Here is a 23,913-nt window from a genome sequence, read left to right as displayed (position 1 = left end):
GTTGCCTGGGCCCCCCTGTCTCTTCCTCTCAGCGACAGAGCTGCATGGCTTCCTGAAAAAGATGCCGTAGAAGGCAATCTATCTACTGCCATCAGACAGACTGAACTCACTGACCTCTGAGGTCCCTCCCAAGTCTAAATTACTTGATGATATTCAAGTTCAAATGCCTCATAACATGGTTTCACCGTGCACCTTGCCATTCCCAAGCTGTCTTATGGAAAGTTGTAATTTGGGTTGGCCCAGGTTCAGCTTTTCAACTTTTCCCCTAAATCCAATCTTTATAGATGATATCAAACCTCAGCCATAAGAGTTAGCCTCTGCAGACTAGGTTCCTAGATCTTGCATATTATCTCAATTTGTTTTGACATTTCAGCAAGGTGAATGTGTAAGCAAGTAATGATAGGTTTCAAAAAGGTGTCATGTAACACATTTCTGTAATTTGAAAGCACTAATTTTTTTTTCTTGGACTTCCATTTTAGCCGAAAGATACCCAGCAAGCACTTAGTAGAAAAGCATCAGCAGTAAACATGGAGAAATTCAAGAAGTTCGCAGCCCGGAAAAAATGGAAAGTAAGATTATGATATGGAGGGGCTTTACAAATTCTGTTTCCTGTTCATTTCCAATAATTGGATGAGCTTGGATAGTCCCGTTATCTACCATTACCAACTTGCCTGGGACCAAGGACACAGGGCAAGACCATTGCCTACCATGCTTCTCCAAGGGGGGCCGTGTCAGGGTTTTGCTAGGGTAAGATCTAATTCCTCAAAGAATAAAGAACAAAATATCAAGAGGGAAGGGACGTAGGAAATCCAGTTCTGTAGTTTAATAATGAAATGCAGACAGAGGCTTTCTCTCTATTCTGTTGTCTTGATTTATAACAACAGTAGAATTATTCTTTAAGCAAATATGCTCCGTCATGCCTGCCCCTGAGGAATCCATGCTGTCAGCAGTGAATGCCATCTCAAAGGCTGTCATTTGTACCAATTCGAGCGTTGTTACGTAAGTTCTCTGTCCTCTCCCCCTGCCTTTGTTCATCCTCCTTTTCTTCTCTTTAAAGCAATCCGTTCGCTTGATATCACTGTGCCAAAGATTATCCAGGTCGTTCTTGTCCAGAAGTAACATGAGTGTTGCCAGAAGCGATGACACTCTGGTAAGCAGATCTTGTTGGCCTTGGTGGGGTTCTTCGTTAGCACTGTGGACTCAGAATGTCCAGGTTGTTTGATTTGTTCAACAACTCAGAAAACCCGAAGTCCTGTAAATGTGAGGCCTACCCTTCCTCTGCTCGGGGTAGGGAGTTAGGATGGCTGATTGGATGTGCTCTAATCCTTCTCTCTTCCTTTTTCTTTGTGTTTTAATTGGCATTGTATCTACTCCCACCCACTAACTCTGACACTACCACTCACCTCCTCCCACATGCGCAATTTGATAGAAGAGAGGCAAGCCAGTAGGAGAGGGAAGAGCTCATTTTCATTTTTATGAACTAAAATGAGAGCCTTCTGTTGCCGTTGACCTGGGAGACTTTTGGATTGTAGTAGTATAAAAAGGGCAGACAGTCCTCCTACTAAACACACATATACACCAGAAAATCAAGGAAAATGCACTAGGGCTTGCTGGTACATTTGGTGGTAGACCAGAAGGCTGAACCCACTTGCTTTGTTATCACTGCATTGACTGCCTGAAGCCCTTGAGAACAACCCCATAATTTTTCCCTCTTAATCCAAACTGAAACCTAATCACAGATTAACTCTTCAGATATGACCAGACATATTTTAATTCAACAAGACTTTCCTCTGACAGCCAGACAACAGGCCTTTGTTAACACTGGAGGTAAAGGGGACTCCAGGAAAGGCAGAAAGGGTGATTCCGTGGGAACCAGGCTACTGTAACTGAATAGTTGGTGTTTCCTGAGTGGAACCCAGGGATTCCAAGGGCAGAATCACACATCAGCGGATACTAGCTCTTTATTTTCCCCCTGCAGTCAGTCGTTTCCCTGAGGCTTGAACTCTAGCCTTGTAGATGAGAGGGAGACAGGAAATGTTTAAAAGGACAAAGAAGTGGGAGGGAAGCAAGTTAGAAGAAGGGAGAGGAAGAGGAGGAAGACTGCATTTGGGAATTGTGTGAGGGTGGCAGTGGGACTAAAGAAAAGATAAAAACTATTCATCTAAGTAAGATAATGAGAGTGATGAAATACTATCCATTAAAATCATCCTGAGTAATCAGTTGGGAGAAATTACATTTATTGCAAGGAAAGTTTAAGGTAGAAGAGGGACCCAGGGTCATGTAGGAACCCCAGGTGGGAAGACTTCCTCCCAGACCTCAGTTCTCATTCATCTCCACTCCCCGCCGATCGTGAGGACATGTTATAACCATCTCTTTGCTGTCTCTCTCAAGGATGAGGAAGACTCCTTTGTGATGAAAGCCATCATCCATGCCATCAATGACGACAATGTCCCAGGCCTGCAGCACCTCCTGGGCTCATTGTCCAACTATGATGTTAACCAACCCAACAAGGTCTGATGCTGTTCCATCAAAGATGGTAGAGGGTGGCGGCCATGGTGACTATGCATCTCCAAGTCCAAAGTGGAGAGGCTCCCATCTGCTTCTTCATTTTCCCTTCTGGTTGCAAACTCCATACAGTGAAAAAAAACCCTTCTATTTAGAGAGTGAAGTGAACTTAGAAATAAGGTCTTTTTTGCATTCAGGGCCTTTCCTCATGCAAGGCTATTCCTCAGGCACCAATTAGAACTCTAACCATGAAATTTTAAATCTACTCATCCTGCAAATGAAAATGTCACCTTTGATAGTGAATCCGAAAGAGAAAAGGGGCTATGTTCTGACTGTCCTTCGATCCTGTCATGCCTCCATTTTTCTGCACCTACTGAGACATAGGAAGGTGTGTGGGCAGCGCTTTGGGCTTTTTCTTTCCTGCCATACCTGAAAAACAATATTTTTTCTTGCCTATTCCAGCATGGGACACCTCCGTTACTTATTGCTGCTGGCTGTGGAAATATTCAGATGCTGCAGTTGCTTATTAAAAGAGGCTCAAGAATCGACATCCAGGATAAGGTCATAATTCTGTTTTATTGCAAATAAATTAATTTTTTAAGTATTCCTAAATGTTTCTAATCCTAGAGGTAACAGAGAAAATAATATGTATGTTCCACGTCAGTTTCCTGTAAAGGAACATGAGCTGCTTAAATAGCCTGGTCCAATATAACATATGTTAGAAAGGGGAAAACATCGATGTTTTTCTGGGCTGGTTTTGGATGTCAGCCTTTGAGTATATACTAGATTTTTCTCCTCACTGATCACATTTACTCGACAGCATTATAAGATGTCACATCTGGGAAAGTTTTAATGGTTTAATTAATCTCAACAGAAATATATTTGCCTGCTTGTTTATTAGGGCCACAGAGAAGGAGGATGTGCTTTGAGATATAAATCACATTGAAAGTATAGACACATTGATTGACAGCTGATAGTCATTACAATGGATCTGTCATCAGCTTCATAGACTTTAATAGAACTGTCGAAGGACTAGAGCTGGCCCTTGACAGTGCAGGGAATTCTAACCAGAAGTTCTAACCAGAAGCAAATAAAATTTTTAAGAAAAAAATAAATTTTATTTTTATTTTGAAATAATTTGAGATTCACCACTCAAAAAGTCTGCCAAGATAATACACAGAGGTTCCTTTTCCCTTCCCCCAGCTCCCTGGAGTGCTAGCATCTTACATCCCCTCGGTCCCTATGCAAAAATTAAAAAATGAAATGGGGGCATTATTCCTCATGGAAGTTGCTTCTCGGGAGTTTGCCATCGGGTAGGAAGGGGACTAGAGTGTGGCTGAGTGACGCGCATTCAGATCCGTCAGCTCTCTGGAAATGTGACCGCACGTTGGTTTTGTACAGGGCGGATCCAATGCCATCTACTGGGCCTCTCGCCATGGCCACGTAGATACCTTGAAATTTCTCCATGGGAACAAATGCCCTTTGGACGTTAAAGACAAGGTAAGGCCACATCACACCTCTTCGTGGGGACGGGAGGAGGTCATAAAGGCTGCGTTTGAGTATCGGCCTGGCACGCATGTCAGGACCCAGTGAACAAGGATTTCGGACTAAAACCTTCCTACAGAGAATTTAATCTAGAAATGTGTTTTTCCTGTTGGCTTGATCTAATATTAAAATCTGCTTTTAGCTGAAATCTGCTGGGTAGTTGCCATAACATGGAAGCAGTGAATCGCCTTGCATGACTAACGTGAAAACTCAAAGTTCTGGTAGAAAGAGAACCAGACAGAGCCCCGAGTCTTGATCCTCGCACTGACTCCCCATGGTTGTGTCCCTTTACCAGTCTCTTCACTGTTGAAGTGTCTGGCCGTGCTGCCCTTCTGGTCACTGACACTAGAAGGATTAATGACCTGTATGTAAAGTAAGGCTTTGGGGGGCAAAGACGTTATAAAAATTATTGACTTCGCCAGGTGCCTCCCTTTCACACTCACGTTTCATTCAGTCCGTCCCACAGCCCTGCACCTGCACCTCGGAGTCCTGCCTCCGAGTCCACTGTGGATTCCCGAGCAGCCCTTCTCTGCCTCTCACAGCTGCGGAATGTGCGTCAGGTTCGGTCAGAGCTCTCACACGCATAGTGTGGATCGTGCCTGGCACCGTGTCTGAAAATGACACTCGTATCAAAGACACATGAAGTTATTAAGGCAGTTTCAGGTGGCAATGAAGTGTCTCGTTTTGCTTTGTTTTTATCAGTTTACTCTGGCGATTTTTTGGCAGATATAAAGAAAACACCGTAAGGAAGTTGCGTCTGTTACGAATGCACTGAAAATTATTGTACGGGCTGAATAATGATGTTTTAAAATCTCTGAGAATATAAGAAATGAGCATCTAAATTTAGACAGTGAAATCTGAAATGTGTTAGTAAATGAAACTATATATTGAAATATCTGCCAGGTGATATTTGAACCTGTTGTTAAAAAAAAGGGAGTTTTGTGTTTAAAGAAATCACGTAGAGCACCAGTAGATAAAGAAGTCTGAAAACAGCCATCACAGACCAGGGAAAACAGTCTCCCCTGGGGGGTTATGACAAACAGGAGGAGCAGGTGTGTGGGTTTGCCTCTGGCCACGCGGTGGGCACTCCACACCGGGGTCCCTGGCCCTGTCACCAGAGGGGCATCTGGGCGGAGCGGGGTGGGCACCCCCCGGGCGGAGGACATGCAGCCAGGCGTGTGCGGAGCGGGCCTCCAGCCTGTGCTTTCTGGTCCCCACAGCCCGCTGTTTCTTTTTTTTTTTTTTTTTTTTTTTAATTGCTATTTCTTTTGCAGTCTGGAGAGACAGCCCTTCACGTGGCGGCTCGCTACGGCCACGCCGACGTGGTTCAGTTACTGTGCAGCTTCGGCTCCAATCCCAATTTCCAGGACAAGGTGCGTCTTGGTGGCTGCCGTCCTCTCTCCCTTCTGCTCTCTGTGTGGGTGTCCAGGCAGACAGTGACGTGGCCCAGTCCTCTGAGTTTTCTCCGAGTTTCTGCTTAGATTCCGGAGGGCAGGGTCTCTGATGGCAGCACTATTAACATTCACTTATTTAATCCCGTGGACAACCCTATGAGGTGGGTTACTGTTACTATCATTCTCATTTTACAGAAGAGGAAACTGAGGCCGGGAGAGGTTCAGTGTCTTGCCCAAGTTCGTACAGCTCCTAAGTGGCAAAGCTGGTGTTTAGAGTTCAAAAGCACACTGTCTGGTTCCAGAGGCCCTGGCAGTGACCAGCACACCAGACTGGCCTCTCATGGACAGACATGTGTGTCTAATGATGTCAACCATGAACACATAGCTCTGCAACCCTGTAGCCCTCACGGCAAGCCCCTACTTATTAGAGCATGGTCATTCCATTTGCCACAGCAATAACACACTTATGTGACTCATCCCTGTGTTGTATGCATGGCAGAGACGGGGGGGAGTCAAGATTGTTAGAAGCATTCTTGTCTGAAGAAGTCTCTCCTGTTAGTAATCTCAGATAAAGTGGACGTAGGCATTTTTATAAGAAAGATGCTAAAAATTCACCTACCCCGGGCCTGTATTGTTCAAAAGAGCTGAGCTGTTGATTCCAGTGGGTTCCCAAAAGTCAGTTGCCACTCATATGCTGAGAATGCCAAATCCGTCTGACACACAAGTACTGAGGAAAGAAAACTAATGAAGGAGAGGCCGGTGTCTATTATTTCAGGATAATGTCTCACCCCAGCAGCTGCTAGCACTTGCTCTCCGTTGCCTTGACTGTGCTGCCGAATTCAGCAGGGACTCTCACCATGCCTGTGCTTTCTTTCATGCGACTGCCATCTCCTGCTCTGCACACTTGTCTCCTCGGCCAGGAAGAAGAAACCCCTCTGCACTGTGCTGCCTGGCACGGCTATTACGCTGTGGCCAAAGCCCTGTGCGAAGCCGGCTGCAACGTGAACGTTAAGAACAGAGAAGGAGAGACGCCCCTCCTGACAGCCTCCGCCAGAGGCTACCACGACATCGTGGAGTGTCTGGCTGAACACGGAGCCGACCTCAATGCCTCGGACAAGGTGCTTTGTGGGTGCGGGTGTCAGACTCACTGAGATGGGCGGGGGCAGGGGGGCTGGAGGCACTGCAGGGCCTCAGTGAGTTTGTCTAAAATGAACTCGAACGCGGCAAGTTGTAATTGCCCTTTCTCTTCTCTGTTCCAAAGATTCTGTGAACTTTCCTAGATTCTGTTTAATAATGAATATTTATTTGTGGCATGTGACAAAATTTAGGAAGTGACCAGATTACTCGGGTCTCCTTTATCTTTAGCCTTTTTAGCTTGGAACAGGTACAGTAATGATTGCTGAGCCCATGACAATCCTCATTTAGGACTGAAATTGGCAACACACTTTACTTGGTAGATGAACAAAAAAAATAGGTGGTTTTTATTTGTTTTCATCACCTGCTATTTTGTAGCAAGACAATAAACCACTCTTATTTCTCTGTTCTAGACCAGGTGTTCCTTTTTTAATTAAACAAATTCAACTTAAGGTATGTTTGTTGTTAACTTGTACGTAAAACGAGGCTGTGATGTTGCCATATACAGTTCGATTTGGACACTGTGGTTAATGTAGAAACTGCCATTTGTGGAGTATTTTCTTCCACAAATGGCAGTTTCTAAACCTCCTGGTACAGAAAACGGTTCTCAACCAGGCGCAACCTTGTCCCCAGGGGTCATTTGGTAATGGCTGGGGACAGTTATTCGTCGTTGCCCCATGGGTGGGCATTACTATTGGCATCTAGTAGGTAAAGACCAGTGGTGCTGCTTGTAATCTGCAGTCCCCCAGGACAGGACTGAAATGTCAATACGCCGAGATTAAGAAACCCTACGACAGATAACTTATAGAAATGTTCCCAACCCCCTTCCCAGCTCCTGGAACTCAACCCAGCTGCTCACCAGGGATTCTGTAGTAGCCAGAAGGAAGTCTCAGGCTGGTCTTCAGTGAGTCACAGAGGTTAAGTGTGTTGCATTTGCTTTTCATGTGTACAACAGCCCTCGAGCAAATTACTTCATGTCACTTTCTCAGTTTCTCCTGGTGTAAAGGTGGCTGACCAAATGTTTTGAAAAGTATTTTTCACTTGCTGGATAAAACAGACCATTGGAGTTCCAACAATTCCTCAAGTCTGTATGTTCAGAGACAAAAACAAGTGTCCAGTCTTTTGGTCCGATGTACTGGCCAAGCCTAGATCAGTCGTGCTGATGGTGAGCATAGTCTGACCGTTCAGAGTGGAGTGTGTGGGGCCTCTCCCTGCCACACCCAGGAGCAAAGCTCATGGTCTCTCATCCTCCTTCGGGCTTTGAGCTAGGGATCCTGGTGCCAGTTAAACCTGGCCCGGTGGCAGTTGGAAAGGCCAGGTGCTAAGTGGGCGTACTCATCACCGCCGTTCTGTTGTTGCAGGACGGACACATCGCTCTCCACCTGGCCGTGAGACGGTGTCAGATGGAGGTCATCCAGACTCTCATCGGCCAGGGGTGCTTCGTCGATTTCCAGGACAGGCACGGCAACACCCCCCTCCACGTGGCCTGCAAAGATGGCAATGTGCCTATTGTGGTGGCCCTCTGTGAAGCCAAGTGCAGTCTGGACCTCTCAAACAAGGTAAAGCCAGAGGGAAAGGTCCCTGAAGGGCCAGTGGCTGTTGACCTGCCTCTGGATTTGTCCAAGTTTCTCTTTGCACCTCGTCATTGTTCAGTCAGTGTCACCCACGTGGACCTGTTCTTTTGCACAGGGCTCTCCACTTTAGGTTGGATCTTACATAGGACTTGTGAATTTTGTAAGAGCAGATGATAGCATTCATAAATGCTTCCTACCTGGTCTGGTTTACTACTTACGGGTATTGACAGACAGACACCACCCACCTGGAGAGGAATCAGAGGACCTGGTACAAATCAGGCCTCTTTCTGGAGCTCCAGGTCTGCAGGAAGCACCCAGTGAGCGACAGTCTGACTGAGATTCCTGGGACCAGATTTCTCTTCTTAGCTCTCCCCCACTGAGAGGTGTATGGTCCAAAGTTTATTATACCTTTTCTGTGCTAAGTACATTTTATAAGACCAAGAGTATCCTATTAGTTGGGGAATAAAAAAAATGAAAATAAATAACTCCATGTTCCCAGGTTGATTTTCTTTTTAAATCTCATTATGTTGACTTCTACGTGTTAGCTAATACCTTGCTTTTCCCTGAATACCATCTAGCTTTTCATCACCAAACAAGATGAAACTGTCGATTGTGTGTGTGGATTTGACCCCACAACTGAGTGGAAGGCACTCACTGTTCTATAACGATTGTGTTAAAAACAAAGTCCAAGTAACATCATTTTTAGTAATTGTGGGAAAAGTTTATAATAAATGGCAGGCATGATCCTGGCAAAATTTAATTTATGATGATTCGTTTGAGGTAAAAGAATTAATATCTGAAACAGCTGGAAAATTTTACATGTATCGAAAAATTATTCCTGTTGCATATTACGTGATTAGTTGTAATGGAAATTGAAATTGGTAATCTTTGCATTCTAGAAATGGGAATAGCAACATCCCTGGTCTTAGCCATTAGCTGCTGGTTGCTTTCGTAGTTTATCCCATTCTAATCTTGCCAAGTCAGTTATGTAAGTGGCTTAAGGGGAAAGCCAAACATAGTATTAAGAAGCATCAAGAGCTTGACTTTCCTCCTAGGAGTCTAAATGAATAAAAAGGGGCTTTGAGGAACATCACCTCACTGTGTTGAATACCGTTAGGCTTGGCCACTGTACAGGCTGCTGAGGTGAAGGGGCGCCGTGTCTCACACTGTTTCCCGACAACCTAAAGAAGGGACTGGGCGTTCTCCCCACGCCTGCCTGAGAAAGTGCGCTTGTTAAATATGCTAACACACCCCGCAGCACAGGCCTGGCCTTCCATGTTTAAAAACTACTGGCTCATTGCATGGAAAGGCGTCCACTTTTTTTTCATTATTGAACTTATTAGGCAGCCTGGACATTTTTGATACTGTAGATGGACGCAGAGGGCATTCAATAGACAATTTGTCATTGAGGTGAGCTCAGCCGGAGGAAAACTCATTAGTTTCACAATTTCAGCTGGCTCACTCTTGGAACCAGCAGCAAAGTTGAGGCTGTTCTTCAGAACCTACCTGGAGCAGCAGCAGGCAGCTGATAGGCAGCTCTGGGTGCTCGGACCTCGGACGAGCCCCCCAGGTTGCCCTCAGCGCTCAGAGGCTCAGCCCCAGCAACTCCATGGGGCTCTCACCTGCTGCGGAGGGGTCAGTGTCAGCTTTTTTCTTGTCGTTGTTTGGAAAGATAACGGGTTCTACAGGAACTTAAAGGATGTGAAGAAAAGTGGGGAGGAAGACATTCTTCCCCCAGAAAGCACAGCAGGGTTTACCTGGACTCTCCCTAGTAACCCCCACAGCAACAGCCTACACCCTGTGGGTGGCTCACTGCCCCTCCTGCCGTGGTGTGCTTTCTCCTCACCCGGATCCAACTCCCCCAGAGAAAAGTGGCCATTCGGATCCTACCCCGTCACCGGGATGCGACACAACTTGTCCCTATCTCGGCCACTCTTTGCAGTGTAACAGACCTTGCTCAGTCTCCCCTTGTCTCGTATGAAAATCAGGAGAGTGGCTATTGCACTTGGCCGTGTTAGGGGACATGTGAAAGGAGAAGAAATAGATGATGCTGATGCGGAACACACAGCCCTTCACCCTCTGTTCTTTTTGTGTTGACGCTTCTCATCAGTGAGGATAGAGAAAGAGAGAGTGTTGGACACAAGTACATGTACACACAGATGCATGTACACACAGATGCACACACACACAGACGCACACACGTGTACCTCCAGGAGCAGGAGACAGGCATTCGCGCCCTCCCCAACAGCACGGTGCCACGCCTGTGGAAGGAGCCTGTGGACAGCAGAGTGGATGGTCCTTGCCTTCCGGCTGCTTCTCAATGTAACAGTTTCATGTCGCAATCACAGCTGTGGCAGGCGCACAGGTGCCGTGGAAATGCCGACATCCGGACAGTAGAGAAACTAGGGGAAGCTCTTCAGAGGCTCAAACTGTTTAAAATAATTGGGGTTTTGACAGATGAAGAAACTACTGCAGACAGAGGGAGGCGTGTGTGAATGTGTGGGGGCTGTCTGGGTGCCCCCACAGCTGACAAGTGGTGCAGGGCATCTGAAAGCTCAGTGTCTGCTTTCTAAGTCACTCTGGAAGGTGACAGTAGGCAAAACATAAATATGGACACTCCTCGCAGAATTATTTATAATGACAGGAAATGAAACCACCCAAAGTGGCCAACCTCGGCGGGCGCTGAAGAGCTAGGACACATCTGTATAGTGGGCCTTACTCAGGTATCTGAGAGAACATGGTCAATTTTGTTACAGACGTGGAAAAGCGTCCACAGTCTATTGCGAGGCAAATGACACAAATGACAGAGTAGAACGTGGAATATGATTACGTCTTGAGTTTTCCATTATCTCCTTTTATGGATTCATAGATAAAAGCTTGGGAGGAAATGCCCCAAAGTGCTAAGTACGGCTCGTTGAGTCGGAGGACCTTGGGGGGAGGGGAGCACGGGGGAGTTGGACTTCCCCCCCTCATTCTACCATGTATCCTTCTGTGCCATTTGGATGTTTTAAGTGAACCTGCGTGAACTTCATAACAAAAAGCCTATACTGGCAAATAAACAGCGTAAGACAGACACCCAAACTTTCTTCATTCCCAGCATTTGTCGTGTCTGAGTAATTTTTTCGTGGTTCCCCCAGGGCAAAAGAAATAACTAACAGCTCTGTTTATTAAGCAGCTCAGTCTGAGCAACTTAGTGAGTATTTATAACCTAACAAAGTAGTAGCTGCTGCAATAAATGATCCACATAAATTGCAAGAAAATTAATACTTTAATTTCATTCTTACATAACGACAAGTCGGTAGAAATGGGGAGTGTGTGCTCACTGGCACCTCACTGGTCCGCAGACCTTGGGTTCAGACTGAATACGCAGCCCAGCTGCTTGTTCTCCATTCATTTTCTCAGGATCCTTGCTCTCATCCCAGCGACCGCCAAACCCCCACTGTGCAGACAGGCTGCCCCTGAGGGGAAGACGGTGCGATCTAATGTCGGTGCTCTAGACCACCTGCAGCTCGTAGTTGACCTGGTGTCTGAACCTGCCTTGCACCAGAAATTTAAGACATCTGTCATGCCCCTGTGACTTGCCTGCAGTGCCCGGAGGTGCCTTGGCACACAATTTGGGAACCATAACAACAAAGGTGGGCATGGCCTTGGAGTTTCACCTCATTCGAGCATCTTCAACGGCTGTCCTTCCGTCCCTCCCTCCTATTGCTGTGTCTAAATGTGAACCGTGGTGCAGATCATTCTGGAACCTTGGGGCCAGCCCGTAGCCCTGACTCAAACCTCCTTATGACAGCACAGCAAGAGACTTAATTACCTTATGATAAGCCTCCCACTCTTGCATCTTTTAACTGAAAAATACTGGAGAACATTCTGCTTGGCTTGCCTCCCTCAGGAGACAGCGAGGTTCTAGAGAAGGCGGCCCACGCCTCCCCTTTCTTTCCCAGATTCCCCACACACTGCTGGCCCGTGGGGTAGACTCCGTAACCGTTAGCCTCAGGCACGATCGTGAGAAGGACTCTCTTGGGACTCTCTCTCTTTTTGTCTCCTCCAGTATGGACGAACACCTCTACACCTTGCAGCCAACAACGGGATTCTCGACGTGGTCCGCTACCTCTGCCTGGCAGGCGCCAACGTGGAGGCTCTGACCTCGGTGAGTAGCCTCCTCCCAGGAAAAAGCGATTGAAAACGTCTGAGGCCGAAGGGGACCGGTGCCGTTGCCAACCGCGCTCCGCCGCCGCAGCGCGGTGCCCATCCGCCCACACGGACCCAGGGCGCTATCCGGCTGCCGCTGCTCCTCCTCTCCAGGCCCGCGCTGCCAGGAATGCCTGCTGTCTCCCACTGGCCTGGCCTTTTGTTCCCCGTGTTATGCAACTGCAACTTGCCTGTTTTATTAGATGCGTGTGTTCTCCTTTCCTAAATGCTCCCCCTTTGCGCCTGGAGGCGCTGTGGGCGGTGGAGGGTGCGGAGAAGGAGGAGTGAGGTGGGGGCAGGTCCTGGGTATGGGGGCAAGAGTAGATAAGAGCTTCTGTCTCTTATTTAAAATCTAGCTTTGCTGTTAGGCCTGCAAGTTATTTTTGAGTGCGATTTCCCAGTTGCCCTGCCCTTACTCCCCACTGCTCATTCCAGGCCAGGTACCTCCCTGCAGAGGAAGCCCTTTGATTCACATTTCATGAAATTCCAAAGCAGAAAACACGTCAGCTAATGAGATAAGGCTGTCATCACTCACTGTGGTGTGTTATCATTTGTTGTTTCTGCCTGACAGTGGGCTGAGCCTCCATCCTCTTACGTGGGAGATTCCTAAAACCCACTAGCGCTTTGCTGACATAAAATCTTTTTCTATGGAAATCCATCGGAGTTTTAAAATATGGCAACTGACCTGGAGGAAATCAGGGCGTTGAGGCTGGAAGGAGGGCGTCATTTCTTGGAATCATAAAAAGGTTGACAAACTTTGGTCCACGGGCCAAATCCAGCTGCTGCCCAGTTCTGTAAGTGAGGTTTTATCGGGACACAGCCATGCTTGTTGTGTTTGTATTGCCTATGGCTGCCTCCACACTTCAAGGGCGGAGGTGAACAGTTGCAACAGAGACCCGATGGCCCACGGAATCCAAAATATCTGCTGCCTGGCCTTTTACAGAAAGTGTCTGCTGACCTCCGGTCTAGGGCGCAGACATGCCTCAGAGAGGTTGCAGGTTCGGTTCCAGACCACAGCAATAAAGCAAACACAGTAAAGCAAGTCACACAAATTTTTTGGCTTTCTGCTGCAGATAAAAATTGTGTTTAGACTACACTGTAGTCTATTAAGTGTGCAATGACATTATGTCTACGAAACACAGTGTACGTAGTTTAATCAAAAGCCTTTATTGCTAAAACATGCTTGCTGTTATCTGGGCTTCCAGAGAGTTGGCAACCTGTTTGCCGTGCAGGGTCTTGCCTCGAAGTTGATGGCTGCTGCCCAGTCAGGGGGTGGCTGCTGAAGGTCGGGGTCCGCCGTGGTAGCTTCTTAAAGTGAGACAGCCGTGAAGCTGGCTGCGTGGAACGACTCCTCCTGTCACAATCTCCGTGCAGCGTGCGATGCCGCTTCATAGCGTTTTACCCACAGTAGAACCTCTTTCAACATTGGAGCTAATCCTCTAGACCCTGGCACGGCTTTGTCAGCTAAGTCTATGGGGTATTCTAAATCCTTTGTGGTCGTTCGAACACTTCATGGCGTCCTCACCAGCAGTAGATTTCCTCTCACGAGACCAGTTTCCTTGACCATCAGCGAGCAGTCACTCCTCATCCGTTCATTTCCTCCTGAGAGGGCGGCAGTTCAGTCCCGTCTTCAGGCCCTGCTTCTAATTCTAGTTCCCTCGCTATTTCTACCACACCCGCAGTTACTTCCTCGGCCGAAGTCTTCTTGAACCCCTCAAATCATCCAAGAGGGTCGAAATCAATTTCTTCCAAACCCTTGTTGATGTTGGTATTTTGACTTCTTCCTATGAATTACACATATTCTTAGCAGCATCCAGAATGGGGAATCCTTTCCAGAAGGTTTTCAATTTACTTTGCCCAGATCCATCAGTGGAATCACTATGCAGCTATACCATTTTGAAATGTATTTCTTAAATAATAAGACTTAAATATTAAGCTCACTGTTTTAAACCCACTGATTAAAACCATTAAACCCACTGATCCATGGGCCACAGGAAGAATGAATGCTGGGGTAGCAGGCGTGAAACAGCATTAATCTTGTACATTTCCATCAGAGCTCTTGGGGGACCAGGTGCATTGTCAATGAGCAGTCACATTTTGGAAGGAATCTTTTGTCTAAGCTACAGGCATCAACCAGTGGGCTTCAAACTGGGTTGTAAAGAGATGTGCTGCCACCCACGCTTTGTAGTTCTGTTCTTAGAGCCCAGGCCCAGTAGACTCGCATAAGGCTAAAGAGCCCTGGGGTTGTCAGAATGGTGAATGAGCACTGGTGTCAACCTAAAGTCACCAACTACATTAGGCCCCAACAAAGGAACCCGCCTGCCCTTGGAAGCTTTGAAGCCAGGCATTGACTTCTCTCTGGCTCAGAGAGCCCTAGATGGCATCTTCTTCCCATACAAAGTTGTTTCATCTACACTGGACATCTGTTGTGTAGGGGAGCCACCTTCGTTAATTATCCTAGCTAGATCTTCTGGAAAACTTGCTGTAGGCTTTATTTTTAATCCTCACCCAAGGACATGATTTTATGGCTTTTAAAGAGACAGGAAGGGATAGAGAGAGACAGGGAAAGATCAGTAGGAGAGAGAAACATCAGTCTTTGCATCCCATCCTATCAGTGAGGGAACCCGCCACCTAGGTACGTGCCTTGACTGAGCATCGAACCCTCAGCCCTTTGGTGTACAGAATGACACTCCAACCAACTGAGCTACCCCGTTGGGGAATTTGCTACAGCTTCTAACACTTGTGGCTTCATCAGGGTTTCGAGCAGGAGGTGGTGTGGTCCTTGAGACACCGCGCTGCCTGCTGAAGACAGCTCCAACGGGACAGTGACACCTACCACATATGTCATCCTCACTATTCCAGTGGCCACGTCTGAAAGGGAAAAGAGGAAACCAACTTTAGTGATGTATTTTATTTAGCACAAGATATGTAAAATGTTATCACTTCAACCTGTAGTCAGTATTTTAAAATTATTGACATATTTTGTATTACTCGATTTGTGCTCTTTAAAATCCAGTGTGTGCCCTGGCAGGGTAGCTCGGTGGGTTAGAGCATCAGCCCAAAACGCCACATTTTGGGGTTCAGTCCCCAATCAGGGCACATACAAGAATCAACCAATGAATGCATAAATAAGTGGAACAACAAATCAGTGGGTTTTTTCTCTCTCTCTCCCTTCTCTTTCTCCAAAATCAATTAAAAAAAAAAAGATTTAAGGTGAAAAAACAAAATTTTGTGTGCGTTTTACACCCAGAGCACATCTTACCTTGGCCGCCAGTCCAGCACTGAGTAGCCACGTGTGGGCACAGCACAGAGCAAGCTGTTCCCTCTGCAGGGCCCTCTCCTCACTGCCTGAGCAGGAGCCACTCTTCCCATCCTTCCCCCGAGCCCTGGACCTTGCAGCGCCCTCTAGTGTTAGCGTTCCCCTCCCATCTGCTCTCAGCCAGGATTACTTGAAAAAGTCCTCCACAGGGCTGTCCTCTCCTTGTTCTTGTCTTCTCTCCCTCCTCCAGCCAGGCTGCAGCACCTTGCTCAGGGGCACTGACTCCCTGGGCAGAGATCCACTTCCTGCCCCTTTCCCCCCTGGACAGAAACCAGGGAATTTAGAAGAATCTCCAGCCTTTTCATGAATAACTACCCCTGCTGGCTTTCCCGTGCCTGGCACTTTGGTGGCTCTTTCCAGTGGGGTTTCTCCAGTCTGCTGTGAACCTGTGCGGAGTGGCTGTCTCTTCCCAAGTTGCAGATAAAGGAACCCGGATTCTGGGACCCCGGGTGACCACCCACACAGCTGGTGAGGTGCGGTCAGGACTCAACCCGGGTCCTTCTAACTCCAAGGTCGGCACCGGCAGGCATTTCTCTTGGAAGCCTGAAGAATGTCCTTTGGAGTCCTATGTTTTGCAAAGTGTAAAGTTCTGTGCAAGTGAAAGGACTGTTGCTCAGGATTGTTTTTCTGTCCGCTGAGCGGCTGCCTGGTGGACAGTGAGGTTTGTCACGGAACACCCTCAGCCTGTCTTGTAGGTGGAGCTGAGAATTCCACAGAGATGAAGGTGGTGGCAGACACACCAAAAGAAAGAAAATTTAAGTCGAGGGTCAGGTTTCTAAAACAGTGTCCCCGGACTCTCCTGCACAATAAAACCGCCTGACAGTGCTCAGAACCCCGACTGCCGGGTCTCACCCAGCGGGATGGAGGAAGCAGGGTGTCCGACCAGAGCCAGGCAGTGGTCAAGAACCCCACTGAGTCCAGTGGGCAGTGGGGCTCGGGAACCGCTGGGCCGAATCTTTTTCTTGTCACGTCAGTCAGGGATCTAGACACTCTGGCATCAGTCTCTGGTTGGGGACATGGTGCCTCACAGGATACCTAGTGGCCCCCCAGAGCAAACTGGAAGCCCCTGCCTGTCCACTGGACACTTCTCGGGACTAAGGGAGCGGAGAGAGATGGCACTCAGCTGTAAAGTGCACCTCCCCCCGGGGACCCCTTCTGAGCTGCCAGCTTTAGCCAGTTCTCACACCCCCAGAGAACATGGGGCAGTGGCTGGGGACAGCATGGGCTGTCGCGAGTGGGGGGAGGGGGGTGCTGCTGGCATCTAGTGATAGAGGCTACGGACAGATGCTGCTAAAGGTCTCGCAGTGCACGGGCAGCCCCCAGAGCACTGAGTGACCCCACCTGCCACATCAGCCACACACCAAGGCTGAGAGACGCTGGTCTCATGGGACCCCACACATGGCTCGGAGGGTGGCTCTCAGACAAATCTGGGCATTTCTCAGCTTCCGTGGGAATGGGACTTGGTTACTGATAAACATTGAAAGATACGCCAAAAGGCTTCTTATTCTTCTTATTTAAAAACATTGCTTTTAGCCCTCGGCCAGGTGGCTCAGTTGGTTGGAGCCTCTTCCCTACACCCAGATGTGGCAGGTTCGATGCCCTGTCGAGGCACATACCTAGGCTGTGGGTTCGATCCCTGGTGGGGTGCGTACAGTATGCAGTCAGTTGATGTTTCTCTCTCACATCAGTGTTTCTGTCTCTTTCTCTTCCTTCCCCGTTTTCCCCTTTCTCTAAAATCGATGAAAAAACATTCTTGGGTGAGGATTAGAAGAAAAAGAAATTTAAACATAGCCTTTACTGCTGTGGAAATTCCTCCTCATCATTTCTGCTTTTAAATTTACAGTGAGTTCTAGAACTGCAGCAGGACAGCCCCAAGCCTCCGTGTCTTCCGTGCGGGTGGCACGGGAACGGCCACAGTGCCCGCCTCCCGTGAGTGAGTGACCGCGTCAGCACGCACAGAGCGCTGAGAACTGGGTCAGGCAGATTCTTAGGAGGTGCTCAGTAAATAGAAACAAATGAATTCGTTTAGTACGAAGAAAATGCAGCTTTATGGATTTTTTAAAGATTTTATTTATTCATTTAGAGAGGAAGAGAGGGAGGAAGAGGGAGAGAGAAACACCAGTGTGTGAGAGACACATCGATAGGTTCCCTCTTGTGCGCCCTCAACTGGGGGCTGGCCCACAGCCCAGCCATGTGCCCAGACCAGGAATCGAACTGGCAACCTTTTGGCTTGCAGGCCGGCACTCAATCCACTGAGCCACACCAGCCAGGGCTGAAATTTTCTAAGTAAAAAGCAAACAACAGACTATCATGGACCCTTATTTTCTTGTTGACATAAGAAGCATCCAAACCTGTAAGAATTTTAATGAGTTTATTTGAGTCAAACTTGATAAGATTTGACAGGAAGCAACATCTCAACCGACTGATAAAATGCTCCGGAGAATGGCAGTTTTGCACCTTATTTTGTACATTTAGAATCAAAGGGGAAGACGTAAGGGGGTTACATGAAATCCAGTGGTGGTAGATCAGGGAGGCAGGAGAAAGCAAAGTGGGGGACCCTCTGAGATAGTATAGAAGGTAAAACAGACAGACACAAAGGACAGACACACTTCTCCTCTATCGGCAGGTGTAGGATAGTTAACAATTAACACGACAACAATTACAAGAAGGGTTCTTGGGTCTGGGCTCGGGTTCCTGGAAAAGTATCCCCCTGGCACTCCGGAGGTGTCTCATCACGGATGCAGAAAGACAACAGACAGGCTCAGTTAAGGTAAAGCTGACCTTTGTCAGAGGCCTAGGTCATGATTACCTGCTGTGACTCGCTTTTTGTCAGGACGTTTTCATTTCAGACCATCCTGTGTGGCCACTTTAGCCCCTCTGAGTTTGGGAGGCCTCCCCTGAGCGCGTCAGGTTTGCCATGTGCCCCTTTTTTGCCTGTATCCTCCTTTTAGGTTCACTGCAATTCGTTAGATAAAATTGTCTGCTAAACTAAGCCTTTCTTTTCTTTGAATGCACAGTAATTACTAGTATCCAGCACGATGTCAGTGCTGAGGGTTGTCTATGGGAGTATTTTAAGACGTTAGCTGGCACTAATTAGAATTCGGCATCTAACAACAATCTTTACTGTCCGCCTAATTAGAGAAGAGTTCACTGAGTAACCTGACCACTAACAAGGTGCTGAGTTTGATTAAAGCCTGGGGGCCTGAGACATCTCACCTCGGACCTCAAAACACCAATGCAAGGCCCTGGCCAGGTAGCTCAGTTGGTTGAACATTGTCTGATATACCAAGGTTACAGGTTTGGTCCCCAGTCAGGGCACATGTAAGAATCAACCAATGAATGAGTAAGTAAGTGGAACAACAAACCAGTGTTTCTCTCTCTCTCTTCGCCCCCCCTCTAAAATCAATCAATAAATAAAATGTTTTTAAAAACACCAATGCACAACTTCTTCCTACTTCTTTTCCTCCACTCCTGGGCAATTGAGTGAAATAGGGTCCCACAGAAAGGGAAATACGCCAGGATGTGCTCTTTTGTCCACTTTCTCTGCTTCCGACCCCTGTTCTGGCCCCTGCCTCCTGTGGTGGGACTGGCGTGTGGAACACCTCGCTGTCAGTTGTGAAGCACAGACACTAATCATTTTTCTCCGACAGGACGGAAAGACAGCAGAGGATCTTGCTAGATCGGAACAGCATGAACTCGTAGCAGGCCTCCTCGCAAGACTTCGGAAGGTGAGAAATTCAGTTTATCGGGCTGAAATTCTGTTTTCTCGTGAAAATGTGTCTTTTCCCCTGCAGACTCTGAGAATGAGGCTTTGGGCCCACAGGCTGGATGAAAAGGCAACTGTCTCTGCCCTGTAGTTTGCACGTCAATTTGCATCAATGTATTGGCTACCTGTCCTGTTTCTTCTGCATTTGGACTTGGAGACCGTCTGGCCTCTTTACAGTGGCTGTGCCTGGCTTCCGTCCTCCTGCCTTCCCTGTAATAACAGCCCCCATAAAGTCGGGGGAAACTGAGAATGCTGACCCTGCCCCTTTCCTTCTCAATGCTTTGAGCCTCAAGACACCCCATGTGCTCTGGTTTGTTTAGCATCATGGCTCTGAGGTTTAAGGAAACATGACAAAAATAAGTACGTGCAGGTGAGACTATCTAGCACACGTGGCAATGTGTATTAAGAGACTTCAGAACAGTCAGACCCTTTAAGCTAGGAACTCTGTGTCTGGGACTCGATCCTAAAGAGACAAAGGGATAAAATGGTTTATGCACAAAGATGTCAGCTGTGTGGCAGTTGGAAATCGGGCTCTTCCACAGAATTTCAAGGGAAGCGCTCCTAGGGCCCACGCACAGGAGACTGTGGTGTGGCAACATGGCTTGTTCCACTGAAGATACCGGATTATTCGTGTGGAAATAGAAGCTGCCCCCTGGGTTTCCAGTGTCCCATCTCCCTCTGTCCCACCTGTGTCCTCAGCAAGGCCACGACAGCAGCCAGTGTCCAGAATTTTCGCTTCACATTAAAGCCTAGCCCTTGGGAGCCGCAGGCATGGCTACGCGTCCTCGGTCCCCATCCAGGCAGCGCAGCATGTGTCTCCAGCTGCAGCCCCTGCTGTGCTTCGGCGTTCAGCCGCCCTCCTGCAGCCCGAGGGTGGACTCCGCACGGCCACGGCCCACGTGGCTGCTATGGCTGCGAGGATGTGCGAGTTCGCAGTGCAAGCGCAGGTCTTGAGCAAGACAGAGAACGAGAACTTCTTTGTTCCCCCGGGATTCTCTTTCTCAGGCTTAGAAAACACCAGAACCTTTTCCAAAATGACCAGTGAATTTCCCAGGCTTTTGTGAGCTTTGAATAGGCTCACACCCGGTGGTTAGACCGACAGGCCTCAGGCCTCGAGAGTCAAGCCACCTCCCCTCGGTGGGGCCCCCCAAGGCCTGGGTACCAGAGTGGGAGAGGAGGAGTGCTAACCCCCTTGGGGGAGCAGTGGTGTGGCCCCCTGGGGTGTGAAGCTGTAGCTTCGGGGCTGAGCAGGCTCATGCTCCCCGGTTTCATTAAGCTCAGTGTCTAGTTCCGTCTGCTTCCTTTTCCGGCTGCATACGGACGGTGCCGATGGCAGTGTCGTCTGTGGTACAGTAATGAGAACCAGAACCATCAGGTGACCGACAGTGACATACAGCAGACTGACATCCAGCTGTGAGGCAGAATGGTTTTCAGCCTTTGCAATATCTTAAAAGAGGTTTTTAGTGACAGCAGTTTAATGCTTAGGATGTTCCCGGGCTTTGAATCAGAAGATAAATCATGTGCACATTATAATCCCACCAATGTTTTTCTAAAATACCTGGGAAGAACATGTGAACAGTGGTGTTTTGGGATTTGGCTAGTGTGATTAACATTTTCTTCTTTAACACGTTATTGTGATTTTCCAAATCTCCTGTGAGAGTTTTTCAAAAAACAAAATTTCCAGGAGGGAAAAAATAACGTAGTGGATTTAAGTGCTCAATGGAAAGGCACTGCCCAAAACAAGCCTGGGTATGCCACAGAGTTCCTGCCGTATACGTCGAAACGTGCCCGGAGGAGGGGTACGAATGTCTAACTTTCTCAGCCGCTGAAAGGTGCATTTTCACAGTGGTCCCTGCTGGCGGGGGGGGGGGGGGAGGCAAGGGGACCAGACGCAGGCGAGACTATATTTTTCCCCAGTGCTTGGAGCTGACCTTGCGGGGTGGAGGAGAGAGTAGTCCATTTTCACACCTTTGTGCTTCGGACTCTGTGAACTGGCCACAGCGGCCCTGCCTGGGCAGGCGACCAGTGAACACTGAGCCCTCCCAGGCTGTTGCGGGATTCCGTCTGCCCTTTGTTCTGGGAATTCCAGAAACGGACCAGTCTGGACAAACTTTCCTCGCCCTGCTCACTTGTTCTTACAGGAAACCGGACTCGAGTGGGTGAAGCACATGCCACCAAGTGCAGAGCCCAGGCTCAGACCTGAGGTAGAAACGTCTGCAGTTGGGGGCCCCAGGGGGCTCAAGCCGTCTTCCACGAGTTTCCTCCCCACCCAGGGGTGGTCCTGCTCCGCCCTGGGCTCACCCGCTGTGTGGCTTCCCCAGGAAACCCTGGCCCACCCCCTGCATGCCGCTCCAGATGCTTGGCCCTGGGACGCCCATGTGTGTGTCCGCCCCAGTCACTCCCTGAGGAGCTAGGAAGGGAGGCTTTGGCCGCCGAGCATTTCCAACCGCACTCCAGTGCGGTCACATGGGGCGGACGTCCTGTCCTTGCCGTATTCGAGGCCCCCCAGCTTCCCCTGGGACAGCTTCCCTCCTCCGTTCATTGTGGAGACCAAAACCAAACAAAAAGCCACCTCCACACAGTTTCTGACACCCTCTGGGTGGTGCCACCCTCTGCAGACTCATCCTGTGGTGCTAAGCACACTCCTGGGGAGGGGTCTGAGTCTGGGACAGCAGGGTCCCGGCCTTAAAGGGCCCTGCCATTCTATTCGGTTTGCAAATAAGCCAAATTAGCACACACAAAAAAAGCTCCCTGTGTTCTCACCTCTACTCAGTTGACAGGCCTAGAAGTGTACATTTGCTAGGGAAGCCCTGGGGCTTCCTGTTGCTGAAGTGGAACCAAAGTCATCTTGTTGACCAGCGTGGGGCAGCAGAAGACAGGCAAGGAGAAGGAGGGTATTTCCATGTTTAGGCGACGCAGGGGGCGGACCGGTGGGGAGATGGAACTGTTCAGCCAGTGCGACCGGGCAGGGCGAGGGTGGCCGAGGCCGGTCAGGTCAGGGAAGGAGGAGCCCAGCTCAGACCTGAGCTGCGCAGGCTCCGCCCCGCCCCAGTGCACCCCGAGGCCGTCTGTGGGCAGCCAGAGCCTCTCTGCCCAATTTTGCATGTTCAGTGCCGCCACTTTGGGGGCTTGAAATGAGCTGTGGTGGCAGCACATACACCGCGGGAATAGCAAACATTACGAATCAAGTCCCATTCTTATCTGATTTATAATACTAGTTTCAGGAGGTTTGGGGAGTTGACCTCTTTTTATTTTATTTGTCCTTCTAATCGGATTTTCCATGAGCTGATGTTAAAAGTAGTTGTTTTCCTGAGCCCAGACACTAGACCATGAGAAAGGTGCCCAGGAATATTTTGGAAAAGAGGACCGAGTTGGGAATTTGCCCAGAATTTGAAATTCACAAGGAAGCTGCATTTGCATAATTAAGAGTTGCTGCTCCATCAGTGCTGGGTCTAATTGCATCCTGCCACGTGCAGAAAGCCATGCTCCTGGGCTTATCTGGCTTTCCCAGATTGCAGGGGGCTCTTCCCTGTCAATCAGAGAATATTTAGTCATCTTTACTCAGGGGAGAGAGAAAGCTAAATTTCCAGGGGGAAAGGTGCTGGAAGAAAGGACACTAGAAACCAAGATTCCCCAGGGCTTCAAAGAGCAAAGCGGTTACCAAATGATGTTCATTTAAGATATTCACAGTGTCTGCTACATGCCAAGAACTGTTCTAGGCACCAGAGAGATCACAGCAAACAAAGGAGGCAAGACTCAGCCAATAAATAAGAAAAAGGTAAGGTAGGATAAATTAGGGGTTGGCAAGCAATGGCCTATGAGCCCAAGCTGCCCCACCACCTGTTTTTGTAAATGAAGTTGTATTGAAACGCAGCCGCACCCCTTCACTGGCTACTGGCCACGGCTGGCGTCTGGGTACGTGGGAGTCCCAGCAGAGACGACCAGGCCCCTTACAAAAAGGCTTGCCATCCCCGGTGCAAATGCGTGGGATTCAAATAGGGTGAAATGAAAGAAAGTACGGGGTGGGGTAGCAGCTGCTTTGCATTAACCAGTCAGGGAATCCCTCTCTGATGGTGACGTTTAGGCCAATACTGGAAGGACGGGAAAGAGGAGGCCGCCGGAAAGGGTTGGTGGAAGGCCAAGGGAATATCCAGTGCAAAGGGCCTCGGGCAGTAAAGAGCTCAGTGTGTCCCAGGAAACACTCTCCGGCGCTGGGGAGGGTTGAAGGGCTGGCTGGAGAGCGGAGCACCGCAGTCTGGGCGGAGGATGTCGCTGGGGGACCTTCGGAAGGAGGGGTAGGGCAGGCTTTACAGACCTGGATAAAGAGATTGGGGCTTAGTTCGGGTATATTAAGTAAGTAGGACCAAGATCTGACTTAGGCTTTAGGAATTTACCTCTCACTGTTCGGACGGAGGGACCAGACAGAAGGTGCCCCTGGGGCCCATCAGATGTTCCAGCCTCCCTCTTTACTGTACCCTTAACGAC

At 48.7% G+C, this 23,913-nt stretch overlaps 1 protein-coding gene across 3 annotated transcripts in view; it reads left to right on the top strand.

Moving 5' to 3' along the window:
- DAPK1 (death associated protein kinase 1) overlaps positions 1-23,913 on the top strand; it is a 172,907-nt gene that overhangs the window by 126,340 nt on the left and 22,654 nt on the right. For all 3 annotated transcript variants that reach the window (XM_053656570.1, XM_053656568.1, XM_053656569.1), the window contains exons 10-19: positions 480-569; positions 1,058-1,150; positions 2,392-2,511; positions 2,968-3,066; positions 3,907-4,005; positions 5,325-5,423; positions 6,365-6,562; positions 7,940-8,137; positions 12,204-12,302; positions 19,313-19,390. In XM_053656570.1, coding sequence (XP_053512545.1) covers positions 480-569; positions 1,058-1,150; positions 2,392-2,511; positions 2,968-3,066; positions 3,907-4,005; positions 5,325-5,423; positions 6,365-6,562; positions 7,940-8,137; positions 12,204-12,302; positions 19,313-19,390 — 1,173 coding nt within the window. The remainder of the gene's footprint in view (positions 1-479; positions 570-1,057; positions 1,151-2,391; positions 2,512-2,967; positions 3,067-3,906; positions 4,006-5,324; positions 5,424-6,364; positions 6,563-7,939; positions 8,138-12,203; positions 12,303-19,312; positions 19,391-23,913) is intronic.

The sequence above is a fragment of the Artibeus jamaicensis genome, unplaced genomic scaffold, assembly GCF_021234435.1.
Source record: "Artibeus jamaicensis isolate MK-2021 breed Jamaican fruit bat unplaced genomic scaffold, CSHL_Jam_final scaffold_1964, whole genome shotgun sequence".
Taxonomy (NCBI): Eukaryota; Metazoa; Chordata; class Mammalia; order Chiroptera; family Phyllostomidae; genus Artibeus; species Artibeus jamaicensis.
Note: the sequence above shows the minus strand (reverse complement) of the source record. Positions and strands in the feature narration are given on the sequence as shown.